Consider the following 17,209-nt stretch of genomic DNA (forward strand, 5'->3'; position numbering starts at 1 on the left):
AAGCATTAGTGGTAATTAGGAAGCTTTGACCTCAAGTTCTTTAATTTTTTTTTTAAGTTAGGCCAGATTCTGAAAATAACATTTAGATATTTTTCTAATGTCAGAATGTGTACATATTGCTGTGTAGTTTCATACTGATTTTAATATTAATATAAAAAAGGGTTTCTTTATTTTTGAAGCAAATACATTAGTTTATTGCTAAGTATTTTTAGTCTACTTTGAATGATTCTGCTTTTTGCAGTTGCAAAGCAGTCAGAGAATTTCAGAATCTGGGGAATGGGAATGTGGCACTTCCTTCAATGTCATTTCTGTGTAAGATGAGAGTCAAAGGGAGATCTGTGAGGCCATCCTTCTTGCAGCTTTGGGCAGTGGTGGAAAAGAGTAACCCAGCTTAGAGAAAAAGCAATCCACTTTTTGGACATTCTGAATGAAAACTGAGATGTTTTTGCACGATGTCAAGAAGTGAGATATAATGTTTTGATGAGTTATGTGCAGTGTATGCACTATGAGGAGTAGCTCCAAATCCACCTTGCTTGGGAGAATACAAAAGTTTAGCCAAGTCATTTGAAAGTCTTATGGCTTGGTTTGTTTCTAAGTACTTGTAAAAAAAGAAGAAAAAAAAAATGGAAAAAAATAGTCTGAGTGCATTCCTGTGTGAGGTGGTTATTTTAACTTACGGCTGTTAATTCCTCATCTTACCGCCTTGAATCATGATTGTTCAGGTCACTGTATCCTTGAGGCAAATAGCAGATTGCATTATTCAGAAGGCACCAAATTACAAATTAACATTTGGAAAACAATATTCTTTTCCAGACTATTCGTAACCTACTAGGCATTCTGTATGATTTGTAATTTGGGATATGGAGATTAGCTGGGAAATAGATAAGTATGTTTGTAATTCATAAACTTTGAACACTGCTGTGCCTAAAGGGACTGCATGATAAAGTGTTTCACCTCCCACCTCCAAAACGCTGCTAGTGTGTTTTTGTTCCTAGTCTGGGGATCTGTAGAGATTGATTTTAAAAAAACAGCAGTGTTAAAGTTTCCTTCCTATCTAAGGAACACTGTTTTTCTTGATACTTTATATTTTGGAAAAAATAGAAAGCAGTCACTGTCAGGGATCCTAACAAGTGCTATTAAACAGGTGCTATGTGTGAGATTGCACACTTGATACCTCGTATCTACATTTGTCCTTTGAATTTCTTTTCTAGATAGCAAAATTTATGTCTAGGATAGACCTTGTGATACTGTGCAAAACACATTTTTGTTGTTCTAATTAGGATGCTCAACCTCTATAAATGGTGCTTAGCTTAAAGCCAAAGTGGACTTACACTAGAGATGAGTCTGGTCCACAAATAAGGAGGAAAAAAAAAAAAGGCAACTAATTATAGCTAATTAATACAAGCAGGTTAGTACAGCGAAGGAGGACTATGCTATTGATCTCCATTGCAAGTTGTAAAAGAAGTGAATAGCAGCGTGTGATCAATAAATGTAGAAACTGATGAGAATTTTAAGATTTAAATCTCAGAGTTAAACCATAATTAGAAAATAATATATTTTATTTGTGTCTGCGACATTTTCAGTATGATGTTCTCCTTGTCACGCCCCGTTCTGGGGACACACAGTGGTGGGGGACACACGATAGCTTGGGCTGGAAGGGACCTCTGGAGCTTGTCTGGTTGCAGTGCATGTGGGGTGCAGAGGAGGCCCAGCCTGAGGGAGGTAGCTCAGGGATTGCCCAGTCAAGCTTTGAGCATCTCCAAGGATGGAGATTGTGCAGCTTTCCTGGGCTATCTGCGCTGTTCTTAGGCTAGCCACCTTGTGAATTATTTTTTCTGACCTACTTGGAGTTTCCTGTGTTGCAAGTTGTGTCCCCTGCTTCTCATCTCTGCAATGTGCACTTTGAGAAGAGTCTGTCTCCATCCTCCCTGTATGTCCCTGTATGATGGAGGAAGGGTCCCTCCATCCTCCTACCCTGCCTGTAGGACATGGATACCACAGTAAGATACCACCCTTGTCCCTTCTTAAGACTGAAAAATGACCATTCTGTTTTTCCTGTATATCATTTGAAAATATACAATAAATAATCTCCAGTAAGGTAAATATGTGGTGCTCATCCTGAATTGCTCTGAGGAAGGGTGGCATTGGCCTGAGAGTAGTGGACAACATCCCTGCCTTCCCACAGGACTCGTGATACTGTGACAGCCTTCTGTCGTTTTTGCAATCTGGATAGCTCTTGAAGTCTCCTATAAAATCCATATTATTTCTTCCTGTAATGGCAAGGAAACTGGATAGAAGGTAATTGTGCTGAAGTTATAAATTCCTTTTATTTATATTTGAATTTCTTCAAAGGGGTTAGGTGGTGAATAAGTCACTAAAACAAACAAGCCTCAAAACAGTGTTAATCTTAACAGCTTAACATATTTTAGGAGTTATGTCATGACTTTTTTTAAATTGGGTGGTGTCCTGTACTGCTAATAATAAAATGTTTTAGCAATGAATAAAAATGGATTCTATTTTAATCAGCATGCATATTCCAGGGTGCATAAGCTCCTCTAAAACTCACAGGATCAAATTCTGCCCTTGAAGTCAAGGGAAAGGTTTACATATAAGTTAGGAGACAGCTTTGGTCCATACTATTTTGTTTGGCTTTTATTTATTTACGATGATTCATACTGGAAGAATTTGTAAGGGAACATACTAAGTCACAAAAACCTTCTTTAAAGGTGTTCTGAATTGCAGATAATATTTTAAAATGTGGAAATATTTTTATTAATCTGTAGTGCCGATAACAACTCAGTTCTGTGCTTAGATGAGAAAAAGTGATCTCTGTTAACAAAACTGACCAGCATGTGTGATCATTCCTTAAAAACAGGTTACATGTTCAGTTTAGACTTAAGCGTGTAGAGTCAGAGTTTGCTTCATAGAGTCTGCAATGCTGGCAGTCTAGTCTCTGTTCCTTCTCTTTACTTTTATGTTAGAAATCGCTGGGTTTTTGAGGCTTAAGCAGATTTCCCTGAACTTGCAGATGAAAGTTATTCACATGGTTCATTGGAGATTCCCCCATCCATATGTGGTTGATTCCAAAACTATTTGCATGATATCTATATAGTAATCTTTCCATTACAATAGCATCTTTCTATGGTTCTGTAGCTGCTACCCTCAGCTTTAAGAGCCCAGCTCGGTCTCTTTTGCAGGTTGCTCATGGAGTATGGACAGATTAGTTGACTTGTGCAGGTGGGCTAGGCAAGCACAGTGACAAGAGCACCTTTTCTTTGCAAGCTCAGGTAGTGTGAAGGATGGATTGTGGTGGATAATCATTTGGTATCTTTCATCTTTTTGCAGTGTATGGTGTTGCAATGAATGTAACAATTAATTCTTAGTGGAGTTTCTGCTCTACTGTTGTTGTAAACCTTAATATCTGAAGGAATCCTCTGATCCTGTCTCAGCAGTATCTTTGAGGATCATGGAGATTCTATGTTATGCTTAGGGGCTGATGTGCAGAAATAAAAGCCGATTGGACTGTAAAGATTTTTTTTTAAGAATTCTTTTAAGCAATGAGAAAAGTAATTTTAAACGGTTTTGATGCTTAACTAGAGAAGGACCAAGAAGTATATTTTGCCAGTAGATTTTAGAAGCATTTGCTAAATGTTAAATGAATATTAAGCCTTAGAACTGGCTTTCATTTCCCAGTTTCTGCTGGAGAAGATGCATTTATGGAATATATACTATTCTGAATTTAATGCTAGACATTGGCTTTTGTGTCCCTAATTTCTGAATAATGTCTGCTGGTGAGAGGACAGAGAATGGGCCTTGAAGTCTAGGTATGATAACAGGAAATATTTTATGTATTAGAAAGAAAATTTATTCCGAATCCAATTCACAAACACTGAAGTTAAAAAATCGTGATATTTGTCTTATAAGCCTTTGTCCTTGATATCTTTGAATATCAAGGAAAATATCCTTGATACTTTCTATAAGTTAAAAATATTTGAAGATATAATTGTATAAAGAAAAGTGCTGAGCTGAAGACCTGGTGTTTCTGCTAATAATAGCAAAGGCTTAGAGAATGCCCATATAAATGGCTGCACACATAAGTACTGCTTCATAACATTCCCATATCTCCTTCTCCCAACTGAAAATATTCTTAGTATGGTTTCTCATTTTGCAGTGATAATGAAATTAATATTTTCCACTCTAAATCTATTTGACAGACCAGAATTGAATAAAGCAAGTGTGTCAAGAGCCAGCTTTAATCAGTTTAAACCTAGTGGAGAAATTTAATTGTGTGAGTGCTCTGCAGTTTGATTGTAGAGCTGTATCATGATCACAGAAAAAAAAAATGGACTTCTAAAGTTGTGCAGTCCAGTCTCCTTCCTAAAGTGTGTTGTTTAATCAAAGTTAGATTGTGTTGCTTAGGATTTTTTTTCAAGTCAAATTTTGAAAGTCATCAGGGTTGGGTATCTGTCAGCCTTGTAGGGCTTATCTTTGCTTAATTCTGTCACTTTTTTTGTTTCTTCTTTCTGTCTAGTTGGATTATCTTGTGATGCAATTTTTGACCAACTTGTCTCCCAGGAATCTGCCTCCATGTTCTGTGTAATCCTGTGTTAGGCAGTAGAAACTTCTATTAGATTCCCACTCTCAGTCTGCTCTTCTTCAGACCCAGCAAAGCTGCTTGAATTTTCTTTTGTTACTGATGTACCTGTAGAAGTCTTCTTGCTACCCTTCACATTCCTTGCTAGGTTCAGCTCTGGCTGAGGTTTGGCCTGTTTCTGGCTTAACGTGCCTGGGACTTACTTTGTTGCCTGTCCCGATGTGCACCTCCTTGCTGGATTTTTGCTAGTCTAGACTTGCCTGTTCACACCAGCTGGCTTGCTACTGGGCCTGTTCATTTTCTTCCTCAATTACATGAACCATTCTTGTTCTTTACTGAGTTTGTCATTGATTGACCAGCTCTCCTGCTTTCCTGCAGCGTGAAGGGCCATGAAATCCTGCCCGTGAGTCCCTCAACCAAGCCATAATCCTTTTTCCTACAGCCCAGTGTCTTTATTCTATTTGCCTCCTCATTACATGTTTTCCTGTCATGAAACATGAATGCTTACTGCTAGTGTCTGTGGGATGTCTCATCAGGACTGGGAACTGTTTGTAAATAAGCAGTCTATGTGTATTTTAGGGATGGGATGGGTGGAATGTTTACCTGAAAGTAATGTCTGGTTTTGTTGTTAAAATAGATTTAATATTGGTTTCCATTTCTTTGAGTTTTCAATCTAAAATCCTAATGCCTTAAACAGTGTTTTAACACTTTTATTTCTAGGTAGCAAGACTTCCACACAATTTATTTTCTTTAATTTTTTGTAATACATATTATATATAGTTTTATTGAATTATTATCATTGAATGCCTTTTTTCTTTTTCAGATTACTTACTTCAGTCTGTGGTATTATAATAAGCAGAATCAACGCAGATGGGTAGATTTGGACAAGCCTCTGAAAAAGCAGCTGGACAAATATGCCTTGGAGCCCACTGTGTACTTTGGGGTAGTGTTCTATGTGCCTACTGTTTCTCAGCTTCAGCAGGAGATTACCAGGTAAGCTACACACATGTGTATGTAATTTTGGTTTTGCCATTCTAAGATGTATAGTTTACTTCAAAACTGTCTGCATCTCCTGCCTTGTCTGTATAGAAATGGAAATTACTCCTTTAGGCAGAAGTTATGTTTAAAATATGAGTGTGTTTCCCTTTTGACTATTTAGAATACGCAATAAACTAAGCAATGAATTAAGTTTCTTGTCTTAGGAATCTATTCAAACCTGTTCTCAGTTTTCAGATACACTTGCGTGATCAGACTTGTAATTATTATTTTAGCTCCTTTCTGCCATTTTGGAGGGGGAGGGAAGATTCATATCTTTCTGCAAATTACTGATCACTTGTGGATTTTACTAAAATAAGCTTTTATTTATTTTCTTTTCAGTATTTCCTGATTCTGATTGAGCACTTAGGCAGACTGTTGGCCAAGCCTCAGTTTGTGATTTTTATATTTCACTGAATATAGAAGAGGGGTGTTAGCTTTGATATCGTTCATCCACTTGCACTGTTGCTTTGGGGTTCTGGTGTTTGTAACCGTGGGGAAAAAAGCTACACTGAACATGCATACTAGCCAGTTATTCTTATATAACCCTTAAGAACCCATTGGCTTCTTCTAATGTCTTAACTTTTACAGTTATAGATTTCATTATTATGCAATTATGGCTTTAATTGTTAAGAAAAGACAGAAAGTGTAATTAGTTTATGAATTTTGCTATTTCAGAAATATCTTCTTATGCCAATTAGCCCATTTAAGCCAGTAACTTCAGATTGGTCCTGCTTTGAGAGGGGAGCTGGACTATGACGCACACACACACACACAAGCTCTTTCCCTTGCTAAATTATTCTGTGATTATGTGCCTTTATAGATCCCAGAGCTAAAATACCTTAAGGAATACCATTCCTATTTACTCTGGTGTGAAAGGTTTTGGTGGAGATATGCCTTTTGTTAGATGTTGGTACTGTAATGCATTGCTCAATGCCTGATGCCTTTAGTTTTTGATTTGCATGTAGTTAGTAGGATTGTTTTCTCTAGGAAAGCTCTGAAGTGTTGGACATTCCTCTCGGGAATTTTACTAGCTCAAAAAGTGTGTCTTGTGACATTTTAATGAAGCTTTGTTTCATATTCTCTGCTAGTTGGTATAATAGGAAGGATTAGAGCAAGATAAATAGTATGTTCCACTGAGTACTGAAATTTTCTAGTATACCGCTATGCAGAAAAACGGAATTTATGTGCCAGCCTTGCATTCAGGTCCTAAGGGATGACACTTGCTTTGATTTACAGTAGTCTGGATTAGTTTCAGATAAATCTGTGGGTTTTTTTTCATCCATTTTCAATATAAATGAGTATGTCTTAAACATACTTTAGTAAATCAGGAAATATAAGAGCCAAGGCAAAGAGACGATCTTTACATTATAATGAGATAATGCTATGGTGTAGAATTCATGAAAATAGTGGTTGAAATTTTGGGCAAAAGGACCTGTTAGTGTTGGCCACATACAAGAGGTGACTTAGGTCAGATGAAAGAAGGAAAGAAATGTGATGCCTTATAAGTAAGAACAGAATACTCAAAAGTTATCATGCAGAAATGAAGGTCATTAGAGTGCTTGTGGGGATGTGCAAGGTTAGATTTATTGGAAGTAACATAGCAATACAGCAGCACCAAACTGAATTTTGCAATGAAGAGACTGTGAGGATGTTAAGGAGAGAGACAGAAAAATAAAGAACTGAAGATGGATTATATTTGTAGTATATTGGGTCAGTAGAACTTGTAGAGATTCTTTGTTGGAAGAAGTAGGAGGATTTGATTCTGACATAGTGATGCTTAAGGTAAGGAAAGAGTTAAGAACGACAGTGAAATGAGGGGCCTGAAGAATGAGGAACCTTCTGCCCAGAGTGGGGAAAGTTGAGAGGAATAGGACGTGCAACCACCTTTGTCTGACCTGTCTTGAAATTAAGATGCCAGCAGTATTAGCTTCTTTTTTTTTTTTTTTTTTTCCGTGTAGGTATCAGTATTATTTGCAATTAAAGAAAGATATCTTGGAGGGCAACATTCCTTGCACACTGGAGCAAGCAATACATCTGGCTGGGTTAGCTGTTCAAGGTAAGTAAGGCAATTATGCCAAGTAGCTAATGTTGCAGATGGAAATTCAGTGGTATATGTAAGTGCATGTTTTCTGTTTGTTCTAAAATAAGCACCTCTCTCCTTGCTGTAATGAAAAAGGCAAGACATACTTGCATTCAAGTATGCACTCTGTTTCTACAGAACACATTTTTCTTTTAAATTAGCAGCCTTAAAAATATTGATGTTACAGAGCTGAGAGTTGAGCAGTTTGTGAAAGGCTTGCTCCTTAGAGCAACGTTACTCAGTGTATGGGCTTGAGGGGCAGAGGAGTGAGTGGCCCAGAACTTGCTAGTACCCATGTGCAGTCTTCAGTGCCATACCTGGCTCCTAGTGCTTCTTTCCAGAAGTTGGGTTTGAATTAGATATCTGAATTCCTTTGGAGACGAGGGCTTAAAGTCCTATTCTTAGATGAGCAGACCTTTCATTTGTTGCTTGTGCTAATGAAGACTTCTCACACAATAAGAAGAGAAGATGGCATATTTTAATAAATAAGCAAATGTGACTGTAAAATGGTGCTTACATCTCCATTTTTTCTCTCAAATACCCTAACACCAAAGATAAGTTAATCCACAAGGCTGTTAACCATTCCTGCGTTCACATCCCGACTGAAGCTGCACTTCCCTAATTTCCATCTATTATTTTTCCCATGGACATCAAATGGGGTGGGATGCACAGAAAGTCACCAGTCCTCAATCTGCCTGATCATGTCCAATGCTTCCTGCTAATATGTTTTTTGGTCTTAAATCTCACAAAATATCAATTTGAAAGAAAACAATTCTGTTTTGTGTGTCTGGATGGCAGCAGCTTTGTTTTTGTGGTTTTGTGTTTATTGCTTCACTGTGGATGCCACTCCAATATAAATAACAGGAATTGTCAGGCTGCCAAAATCAAAAGGAACCTAAATCATTTGCAGTACATACAACTTAGCATTTTTTTCCTTTTTTATTTTCAATTAATTATGTATATGTAGTATTGTATAAAAATAAATATGTAGGTAGTATTAAATATGTAGGTGGTATTGTATTAAAGATTATATTTTATTATCTATTAAAGTAACAGGGTGAATAATATTAGTCCCTTGTTTATATTACAGTATTTTTGTTTAATCCAAGCCAAGATTTAATAGTTTTCAACTGACAAATCTTGCTTCATTGTTTTCCTATCTTCGGAGAGTATAAATGTGTCTCTGCTAAGTTGTTTATAGGAATCCTTCAATATAATCTTCTTTCCAGATGGAAAATATTTATCCTTCAACTTTACATTCCTCTTTCAGAGAACTACTCTATGTGTTGGTAGCGCAGTGAAAAAATAACTCAGAATAAGCACAGCTTCAAATGAATGCACTTTGATAGAAGTATCTTATGACAGGTAGATTATTTATTTTTTACAAATGAAAAAGAAGGGACAATTGTTTGCTCTTTTGAGTGAACTGATTACGTGTCTCTCTCCCACGAGACATATTTTACCATAATTTCTGAACTAATTCGAAACACTTTTATCTCAAGTGCAGCATTAGTCTAGCATGGCACAAGCCCTCCCTTTTAATCATGAGTAACTTATTATATACTTGTTAATGCTTGATAGAATTTGCTTCCTAAATGTGTCTATTATAGTGATCTCCAGTCTACATAAATAGTATCTTTGTACCTGAGGATTGTGTCTATATGCTTTGAAACAACTGTCCTGTAGAACTGTGGTCCCTGAAGGCGCTTTCTCTTGTGGGACTGGTATATAATTTTTCTGGTTTAGACTGTTTTTTTCTTCCTCCTTGACAAACTGGCTACTTTTTTTTTCCTGGAAACAGATAAAGAGACAAATTTTTGGAGACTCTTTTTTTTTTGGCGTGACAGAGATTCTAAACTTCTACTGAGTCCATTCAGAACATATCTTTGAGTCTTCGAGTTTGACTTGCACATGTCTTGGCACAGGGGGCCTAGGAAGACATGATGGGAAGCAGCCAATGTCCAGGATGCTGCAGCTCTTCCTATCAAGTGTTTGAATTATGCTGTAAGTTAGAGCAGTCCGTCAGTTCTTTATTGCAAATATGGCTGCGTGTAGTTAAGTGTCTCATAAGAGAAAAAGATGGAGCGAGACTCTACTCAGTGTGCTCAGGGATGGGCTAAGAGGCAATGGACATAAATTGAAAAATAGGAAATTCCATTGGAACATAATACAGAAGTTTTTTATCATGAGGTTTATCGGTCAGTGGAACAACTTACCCAAAGTAGTGGTAAAGTCTCTACCATCTCTATGCCAAACCTGGCTGGACCCAGCCCACAGCAAACACGGCCACCATGCACAGCGACTTTGCTTGACCCAGCTCAGAGCAGGTGGCTGGGCTACATGATCTCCAGAGGCTCCTTTCAACCTCAACCATTTTGTGATTCAGTGTTTTTTTAAAAAAGGAAATTGAAGCTGCACTTTGTTTTAATATTTCTTCCTCCTTTCCCATCCACAAGAGGTTTATTATTTTTTTTTCTGAACATGGTAAAGGTAGGATGAGTTTCTACTGTTTGTCTTCGAAAACATTACTGTTTGGTTTGTTCACTTGTTCTACTTTCGACCATAGATGGAGATTTGTTTCTTGGACATCCCATTGTTACTAATCTGTTGAATCATTTTGTTACAAAGGTCTGAATCCAAGACTTTTTTTTTTTTGGTCATTATCTTTAGCTGATTTTGGAGACTATGATCAGTATGAATCTCAGGAGTTTCTACAAAGATTTGCCTTGTTTCCAGTGGTAAGTGTTCAACTAATTTTTTTGATATTATTGAACAAGTTGCAGTTTGAAGACCCCTCCTCATGTCCTTAAGTCAATACAAGATTGACAAATCAAGTGATTATTAAAAACTTGATGGTCCATTCTAGCTTACTGTTCCCAAAATCATGAAATTTAACAAAGGTTTTCTCTGAGATTGGATTGAGATACAATGACTTATATTGTACAGAAGCAAAGAAAGTGCAAGATTTTTTTTTCCCTATGTTATAAAGAATGTTGAGATGCAGATGGGATAGTGAGTAGAATCACTCCAAAACTCTGGTGTTTGTGCATTTTGTTTTGGTTTGTATGAAGAAGGTAGACACATCTTTCTCCATCTGAGCTCCAAGCCTCAAGTGGAGGGCTGTTTGCTCTAGGTAGAGATACTGTCACTGTATTATTTTGTATTTTTTTTTTTTTTTTTGGTAATACTTTCTATAAATGCTATCTTATCCTAAGGGCTGGCTACAAGAAGAAAAGATACTGGAAGAAGCAACACAGAAAGTTGCCTTGCTACATCAAAAGTACAGGTACATTTCTAAAGTGCTTTATTGCTTACTTCTGGCAAGATTGCTGCAGTAACTCAGCAAGTTGGGAATCTCAGAAGGCAACTAGACTAACTTTGCCTGCTATTTAAATGAATTTTGCACAGATGCAGTTTCATTAAAATCAAGTAGTGGGTTTTTTTTTTTCCAGATGAAAGTGAAAGGAGACTAAAACTAATGATATCTTAGAATAAAGGAAAAAGTACTGATTAAAAAGTAGGAATGTGGGACGTAAATAGATACTGCAACTTCACCTGTATAATGTTTCTAGAACTTGTTTATAGCTTGAAGTTGTGACACTAGTAACGGTGTTTCCTGTAAGAAAACACTGGCAGGTGCTCTGCTTTCTAGAAACATAGTGACAGTCACCATGTCAGGATGCTTATCATCTGAGTAAAAGGCAGCTAAAATAGGTAGCTTTCCATGGCAGAAAGTTAGAGGAAAGTTAAAATTAAGTTTAATTAAGGTTAATTGGGGGAAAGTGTTTGTGACTACAATGTTGATGTCTTGTTGTGCTGTTTTAGAATAAAACTTAAAAAATTCAAGCCATTTTTATTTGAAATGCTGACATAACATGGTTGTGTCCTTAAAATTCAGCAAAGAAGAACTCATTTGGATAGGATTAGGAAAACGTGAAGGAACAGATAAATGTCATTGAAGAATATTCTTAGATTTAGGAATGAGAAAGAAATTATTAGATCAGAGTGTGAAGAATCAGAGAAATATACTAGCCATTGGTATGAAAGGAAATCAGTAGGATTTAATGGTTGCCTGGATGTTTTGAGGATGTTTGTCAAACTTTAGCTGTGTCATTCAGAGTAAAACAGAGGATTTTTTCTTATTGACAGTGGTTAGCTGATTGCTGTTCTCATTTGCAGAGGCCTTACTCCTCCTGATGCAGAAATGCTGTATATGCAAGAAGTGGAGAGAATGGAGGGCTATGGTGAAGAGAGCTATCCTGCAAAGGTAAGCAGAGCTTTGAGCTTTGTCTTAGTTGCTTTGTAGCTGTTTAAAAGAAGTTGCTGCCTGTCTTTAAGGAAAAAAAAAGAATAAGACACCCTCTTCTCTCCCCCAGATTTTGAAAATTAAATATCAAATGTCTGGGCCTGATACAGAATTGCATCTCTAGTGTAACTGTGCAACTTTACTGGGATTTTTCAATATGAAGGTTGCTGTGTTGACTTGGATCTATGTGCTTTAGTAATAAGGAGCAAACACTATATGTTTAGCTGGATTATAACCTTAGTATTACTTTTGAATTGCCACTGATATTTTATTTCCCAGAACTATTTTCTTAATATAAGTAGTTGCTTCTAATACAACTTTTTTCTCAAAGAAATTTTCTTGCATTTGTGTATTTTCTTACAAATCCTTACAGGACAGCCAAGGAAGTGATATATTCATTGGAGCCTGTCTTGATGGTATCTTCGTGAAACACAAAAATGGTCGGCCTCCTGTTGTGTTTAGGTATTGCTCTTTTTTAAAATATCTTTGAGTATTTTGCCTAATGTTTTATGTACATTCCTCACAAGCTTATATTTATGATGTGTGTTTGTTCATTTGATAGTGGTATAATCTTGAACATTGAAGATGGTGGTAAATTATCCAGGTATCGGCTATAGGATGAATCCCTGCAAATCACAATAATTCGAAGGGATCATGTGCAATGCATATGCCATTGCAAAACAGTTATTAAATCAAAAAGAAAAGAAACACATCTTTGCATATCAAATAGGTTAAGTTCTGAAATGTGCATATCACTGCTTAGAAAAATTCACTTGTAAAAGTAATCGAGTTAACTTTCACATATGTATAAATGAAATAGAGAGCAATATGAAGAACTGTGTTGTCATTTTGAATTCTTACATTATTTTAATTGTTCTGACACTTGATGTTAGTTAAATTGTGAGCATAAGCATATCCAGAACCTACCTGACAATCCTCATATGCAATGGTCTAGTTCCAACTGATTTCAAGGACTGTGTGGGCATCCGTGAACAGAATTTGGAATAAATGTAGAAAATTTATAAATGAAAACATTTTTAATGGCTCTCAGTAGACCAAAGTTACCACTATGGCAAAGAAGGCTTGGCTTTCAGTGAATTCTAACCTCATAGAATTGAATTTTTGGCTGATTATGAACAGAATGTCAAAAACCTAAGCCCAGCAGTTGGTGGAACATGTAAATTTCTATAGAGAGAGATAACTGTGCTTGTCTCTTAGTGGCTTTGATTAGTAGGACTTAAAAATTCATTAGCTTTTCTCTGCCTGCCGCAAATATGGTCTGTCTCTCCTGGTAGGAGAACCACACGATGACATGACATATGTCTTCGCCTAGTGTGGAGCTGTCCCTGCTCTGCCTCTTGCAGCATGAAGCAGCAGCAGGGCTGTTGTCTGGCAGCACATGGGGAAGCTGAATGAAGCTCTGTCTCCAAATTTCACACGAGTCAAAGCATGAGGAAAGCTGATATGCGCTGTTTATCTGTGAGAAACTCACCCTTGCATTTTTGCAGTGTGAGCGCCCTTCTCATGTGGCTCATTTTAAATTGTTGTTATGCTTTTAGGCATTTAAAAGACAAAATTCATTCTTAAAATCAGAAGTATTGGAAATATTTAGTACCGAGGCTCAACAAAAAGTGTGGATGCTGTCCATTTCCAACATAAGAAATAAGTTGCACATAGTTGGAGAGCATCAGAAAGCATTCACATGCCAATGCCCTTCTGCACAGATGATTTGCTGTATCACTGTGGGCAGTTCCAGGTCTATCATGGTATTTGAGAACCAAAAATAGCACAGGCAGATGACCCACTAGTACAATTTACAGTGGATGGATTAGGCTTCAGATCGTTCCAAAAGATTCCTGATTGCATCCAGAAAAGCATAAGCTGGCTTTTTTGTCTCTCCTATTCATCAAAATGGGGAGATTAATGATTCCCTGTCTCACAGCTATGATGGTGAATAGCTATGAGGCACATTGATATAATGAAAATAGAAACCATAAAAATACCTTCAGAAAAAGTCCTGTATGTGGTTCATGCTTTTTCCTCTGTGTGTGTGCTCTGCAGAGCACCCAGTTAATAAACCAGTGGTACAGAATTTGTTTCTATTAATGTGTTATTAATAGATTAAACAATTTTAAATTTAAAAGGAAGTTGAATAAATATGTGGCATATTCCTTACAATCTAATTTTCCGTTGTTTATCAGCTGTAAGAATTCTAGAAAACATAGCTAATAATACCTTAACTGCTTTGTGTTTGATGTAGACATGTTTTTCCTTTAGAATGCATTACTTTCATTCAGGCAGTCACAACATTGCTATTAATATAAGTTAAATTCACTTGGATTGATAAAAAGAAAAAAAAACAGTGAGATGAATTTGAAGTGGAGGACACATTGTTATACTTGGTATCACTTGCATTTTGCATATTATATTTTCCTTTCAGCAGTCATTCAACTAATATGGAAGTGATGGCCTGCAATTGCAGTGTTTAACTTCTTCAGATGGATTGATTTTTGTTTGTTTGCTTTTTGGTTTTTGTTCTTATCACTATTCTTGGCAATGGGTCTGATCTTCAGCTGCGTTTTCTGCAGCTTGAAAATCCAGGACTTGCCAGTCACAGTCTCTCTCTCTCTTGTCTGTAGGTGGCATGATATTGCCAACATGTCCCACAACAAATCCTTTTTTGCACTAGAGCTGGCAAACAAAGAAGAGACGATCCAGTTCCAAACTGTGAGTGGGTGTTTATTTTTTTCCTTTCTGTTGAATTTCTTTACCGTGTTGGGTAAATTTCCTTCCCCATATCCAGCTGTATGAATGAGTCAGAAACAGGAAAGCTGTGTTTGGTTACCTTTCTAGGGATGGCACTTCAGAGGGGAAGGCATAAAAAATCTGACCTTTTACAGTGAATGATGGTTTTGTGCAGGCTTTAAATACTCTGACCCATTTGGGTGAAATTGCTTATATGTGTATTTTTTTAGCCTTTAAATTTGTGATATTTAAAGATAACATTTCAGCCTGGGGCTTCACTGCATGGCCCACTGTGGACTTTGCAGAATCATCTTCTAGCATCTACTTGTTGCCTTTGTGAGCAAGGCAGTTTTGGACAGTCTTCTGACATGATGGATCTCTCTCTATGTATGTATGTGTGTGTGTATGTGTGTATATATACATACTCTAGTTTGCTGATAAGAATGCCATCAGCAAAGGCTTCTAATTTAAACTTAAATATAATAGAATCATTAGGCTAGATCAGGTCTGCAAAAAGTAGGTTTAAGGAAAATTTGCTGATAATAATGTAATTGTATTTTTAAAATCATTTAATAATAATTTAATCTTTACACTTTCAATGTCTTTTGTGAGAGCAATTCATTGGTATGTGTATTTTACCTAATAGCTTTTTTTCTTCTTCTTTTTTGGCAGGAAGATATGGAAACAGCAAAATATGTGTGGAGGATGTGTGTGGCTAGGCACAAATTTTACAGACTAAATAAATGCAGCCTGTAAGTAGCAGACACAAGCAGAATTCTTTGGAGTTTCCATTAGGAAGCAAAATCTTATATGACCTCTATAATATCTTCATTTTTCTTTTTGGTTTATACTAACTAATAACTTTTTTTTCCGATTTTTTTTTTTTTTTTTTTGTGAGAGAACATTTGTCACCAGTTACTAAAACTTACATAAAAATGGTTTAAAAAGGGTTCAGCCTCCTAACAGAGAACAATATTCAACTTAAATCTTTACGTAAGTGAAAGTGTTTGGCCTTTGCTGCTGAATCTCTAGTGCTGTAGTAGACTTCAGTTGCTTTGGGGGCCAATAATGCTAGAATGTTTGAGAGATACCGAAATCACTGGGATTTTGGCCTGTGTTGGAGTGAACTGCTTAAAGATCGCTCTGAAGGCCTTTCAAAGGACGGGAAGGGTATGTGAAGCACTCCTGAAATGTGCTGGATTGACAGCTCAGAGGTATGTGGTCCTTTGGGTATCCACGGAATCTGTATAGCTCAAGTAGCACCAGTGGCAGTAGCGATGTAAATTTAATACAATTCATGAAATTAGATTTGAATGGGCTGGTCTCCAACTTGTAAATCAAGGGCTAGAATTTGAGCTACTCTTCTCCACTGGTAGCGGCTTTCCTTTAGTTACGTTACTTGAGTCAAAGAACAGAGAAAGAGACCTAGTGAGTATCCTGTCTTAAAAAAGTGGGATTCCCAAATGTAGAATTCTACCTCTTGGTATGCAAGTCAGCAGTAAAGTACCTATGGAGGGCTTGGTACAAAAGGATGTTTGTTGCAAACACAGCTTTGGAAGAGTTATCTTCCAAAGTAGCCCTGTTATCTTAAACATGATCCTTTCTTGAGAGGAGTGAGAAATATTGGTAGTATTGGTGTATTTGTAGGACTCTTTCATTGCTCTCTGAATAATATTGAATGCCAGTTTCTATTTCTTAACCTGACTCTTCATCTGCAGAACAGTTTTAATAGGAAAAGTCATTAAAAATCCTTTTTGATCTATCTCCATCATAAGATTCCCTGTCTTCTAATCCTGCTACTGAAAATTGTCTTATGCATGCCTATAAAAAGTTCATGGGTTTTTCTCTGTTGGTAATTGGGACCTTTTTTAGTTAGTTTTCTCTGTTTATTAGCTGACTGTTTCAGTTCTGTCTGTACATCCTTGTCTTTAGTGACTCCCCGGACTCTCCAGCTGAGGAGGGCTCCCAGAAACCTTCCCTCATTCTTTCCCTTCCACGCTTTCCAATTCTTTCTCGTCCTTCATTTCCCAAAGGGTGAGCTGGAAAATCGTCTTTCTCTCTGAAATCTGGCAGTTCCTGTAGTTGTATTACTCTGCTCTCTTTTGACCATTGTCTTATTTCAAGGTGCAGTGTGGGATGGGGAAAAAGGAGTTCAAGCTTTCTGAACAATCCACCTTGGAGATAAGCTTAAAAAACAAACAAACAAACAAACAAACAAAAAAAAAAACAGGTTACTGCTGATAGCTGGAACATAAGAATACTTTGCAGCATAGTTATGCTTTGCCCTTTCTGTAGCATTGTAAATACAATGGGTCCTTCATAAATAATTTTAATATAGAATGAGTGACTTAGAGCATGAGATATTGCTTAGGGTTCAAATTTGCATCTGGTCCCCAGCTTTTTCTGCCATGCTACAAGAATAGTTTTAGGGCCATCTACCTCTTGT

The 17,209-nt window shown here is 36.8% G+C and overlaps 1 protein-coding gene across 1 annotated transcript in view; it reads left to right on the plus strand.

Annotated features, from left to right (window-relative positions):
* The window catches only part of PTPN21 (protein tyrosine phosphatase, non-receptor type 21), a 33,267-nt gene that overhangs the window by 4,107 nt on the left and 11,951 nt on the right, over positions 1 to 17,209 (plus strand). The window contains exons 2-9 of the mRNA XM_026044700.1: positions 5,418 to 5,587; positions 7,591 to 7,688; positions 10,383 to 10,450; positions 10,928 to 10,998; positions 11,892 to 11,979; positions 12,392 to 12,480; positions 14,658 to 14,745; positions 15,436 to 15,515. Coding sequence (XP_025900485.1) covers positions 5,418 to 5,587; positions 7,591 to 7,688; positions 10,383 to 10,450; positions 10,928 to 10,998; positions 11,892 to 11,979; positions 12,392 to 12,480; positions 14,658 to 14,745; positions 15,436 to 15,515 — 752 coding nt within the window. The remainder of the gene's footprint in view (positions 1 to 5,417; positions 5,588 to 7,590; positions 7,689 to 10,382; positions 10,451 to 10,927; positions 10,999 to 11,891; positions 11,980 to 12,391; positions 12,481 to 14,657; positions 14,746 to 15,435; positions 15,516 to 17,209) is intronic.

This window comes from Nothoprocta perdicaria, unplaced genomic scaffold, assembly GCF_003342845.1.
Source record: "Nothoprocta perdicaria isolate Ctin4 unplaced genomic scaffold, notPer1 scaffold_379, whole genome shotgun sequence".
NCBI lineage: Eukaryota > Metazoa > Chordata > Aves > Tinamiformes > Tinamidae > Nothoprocta > Nothoprocta perdicaria.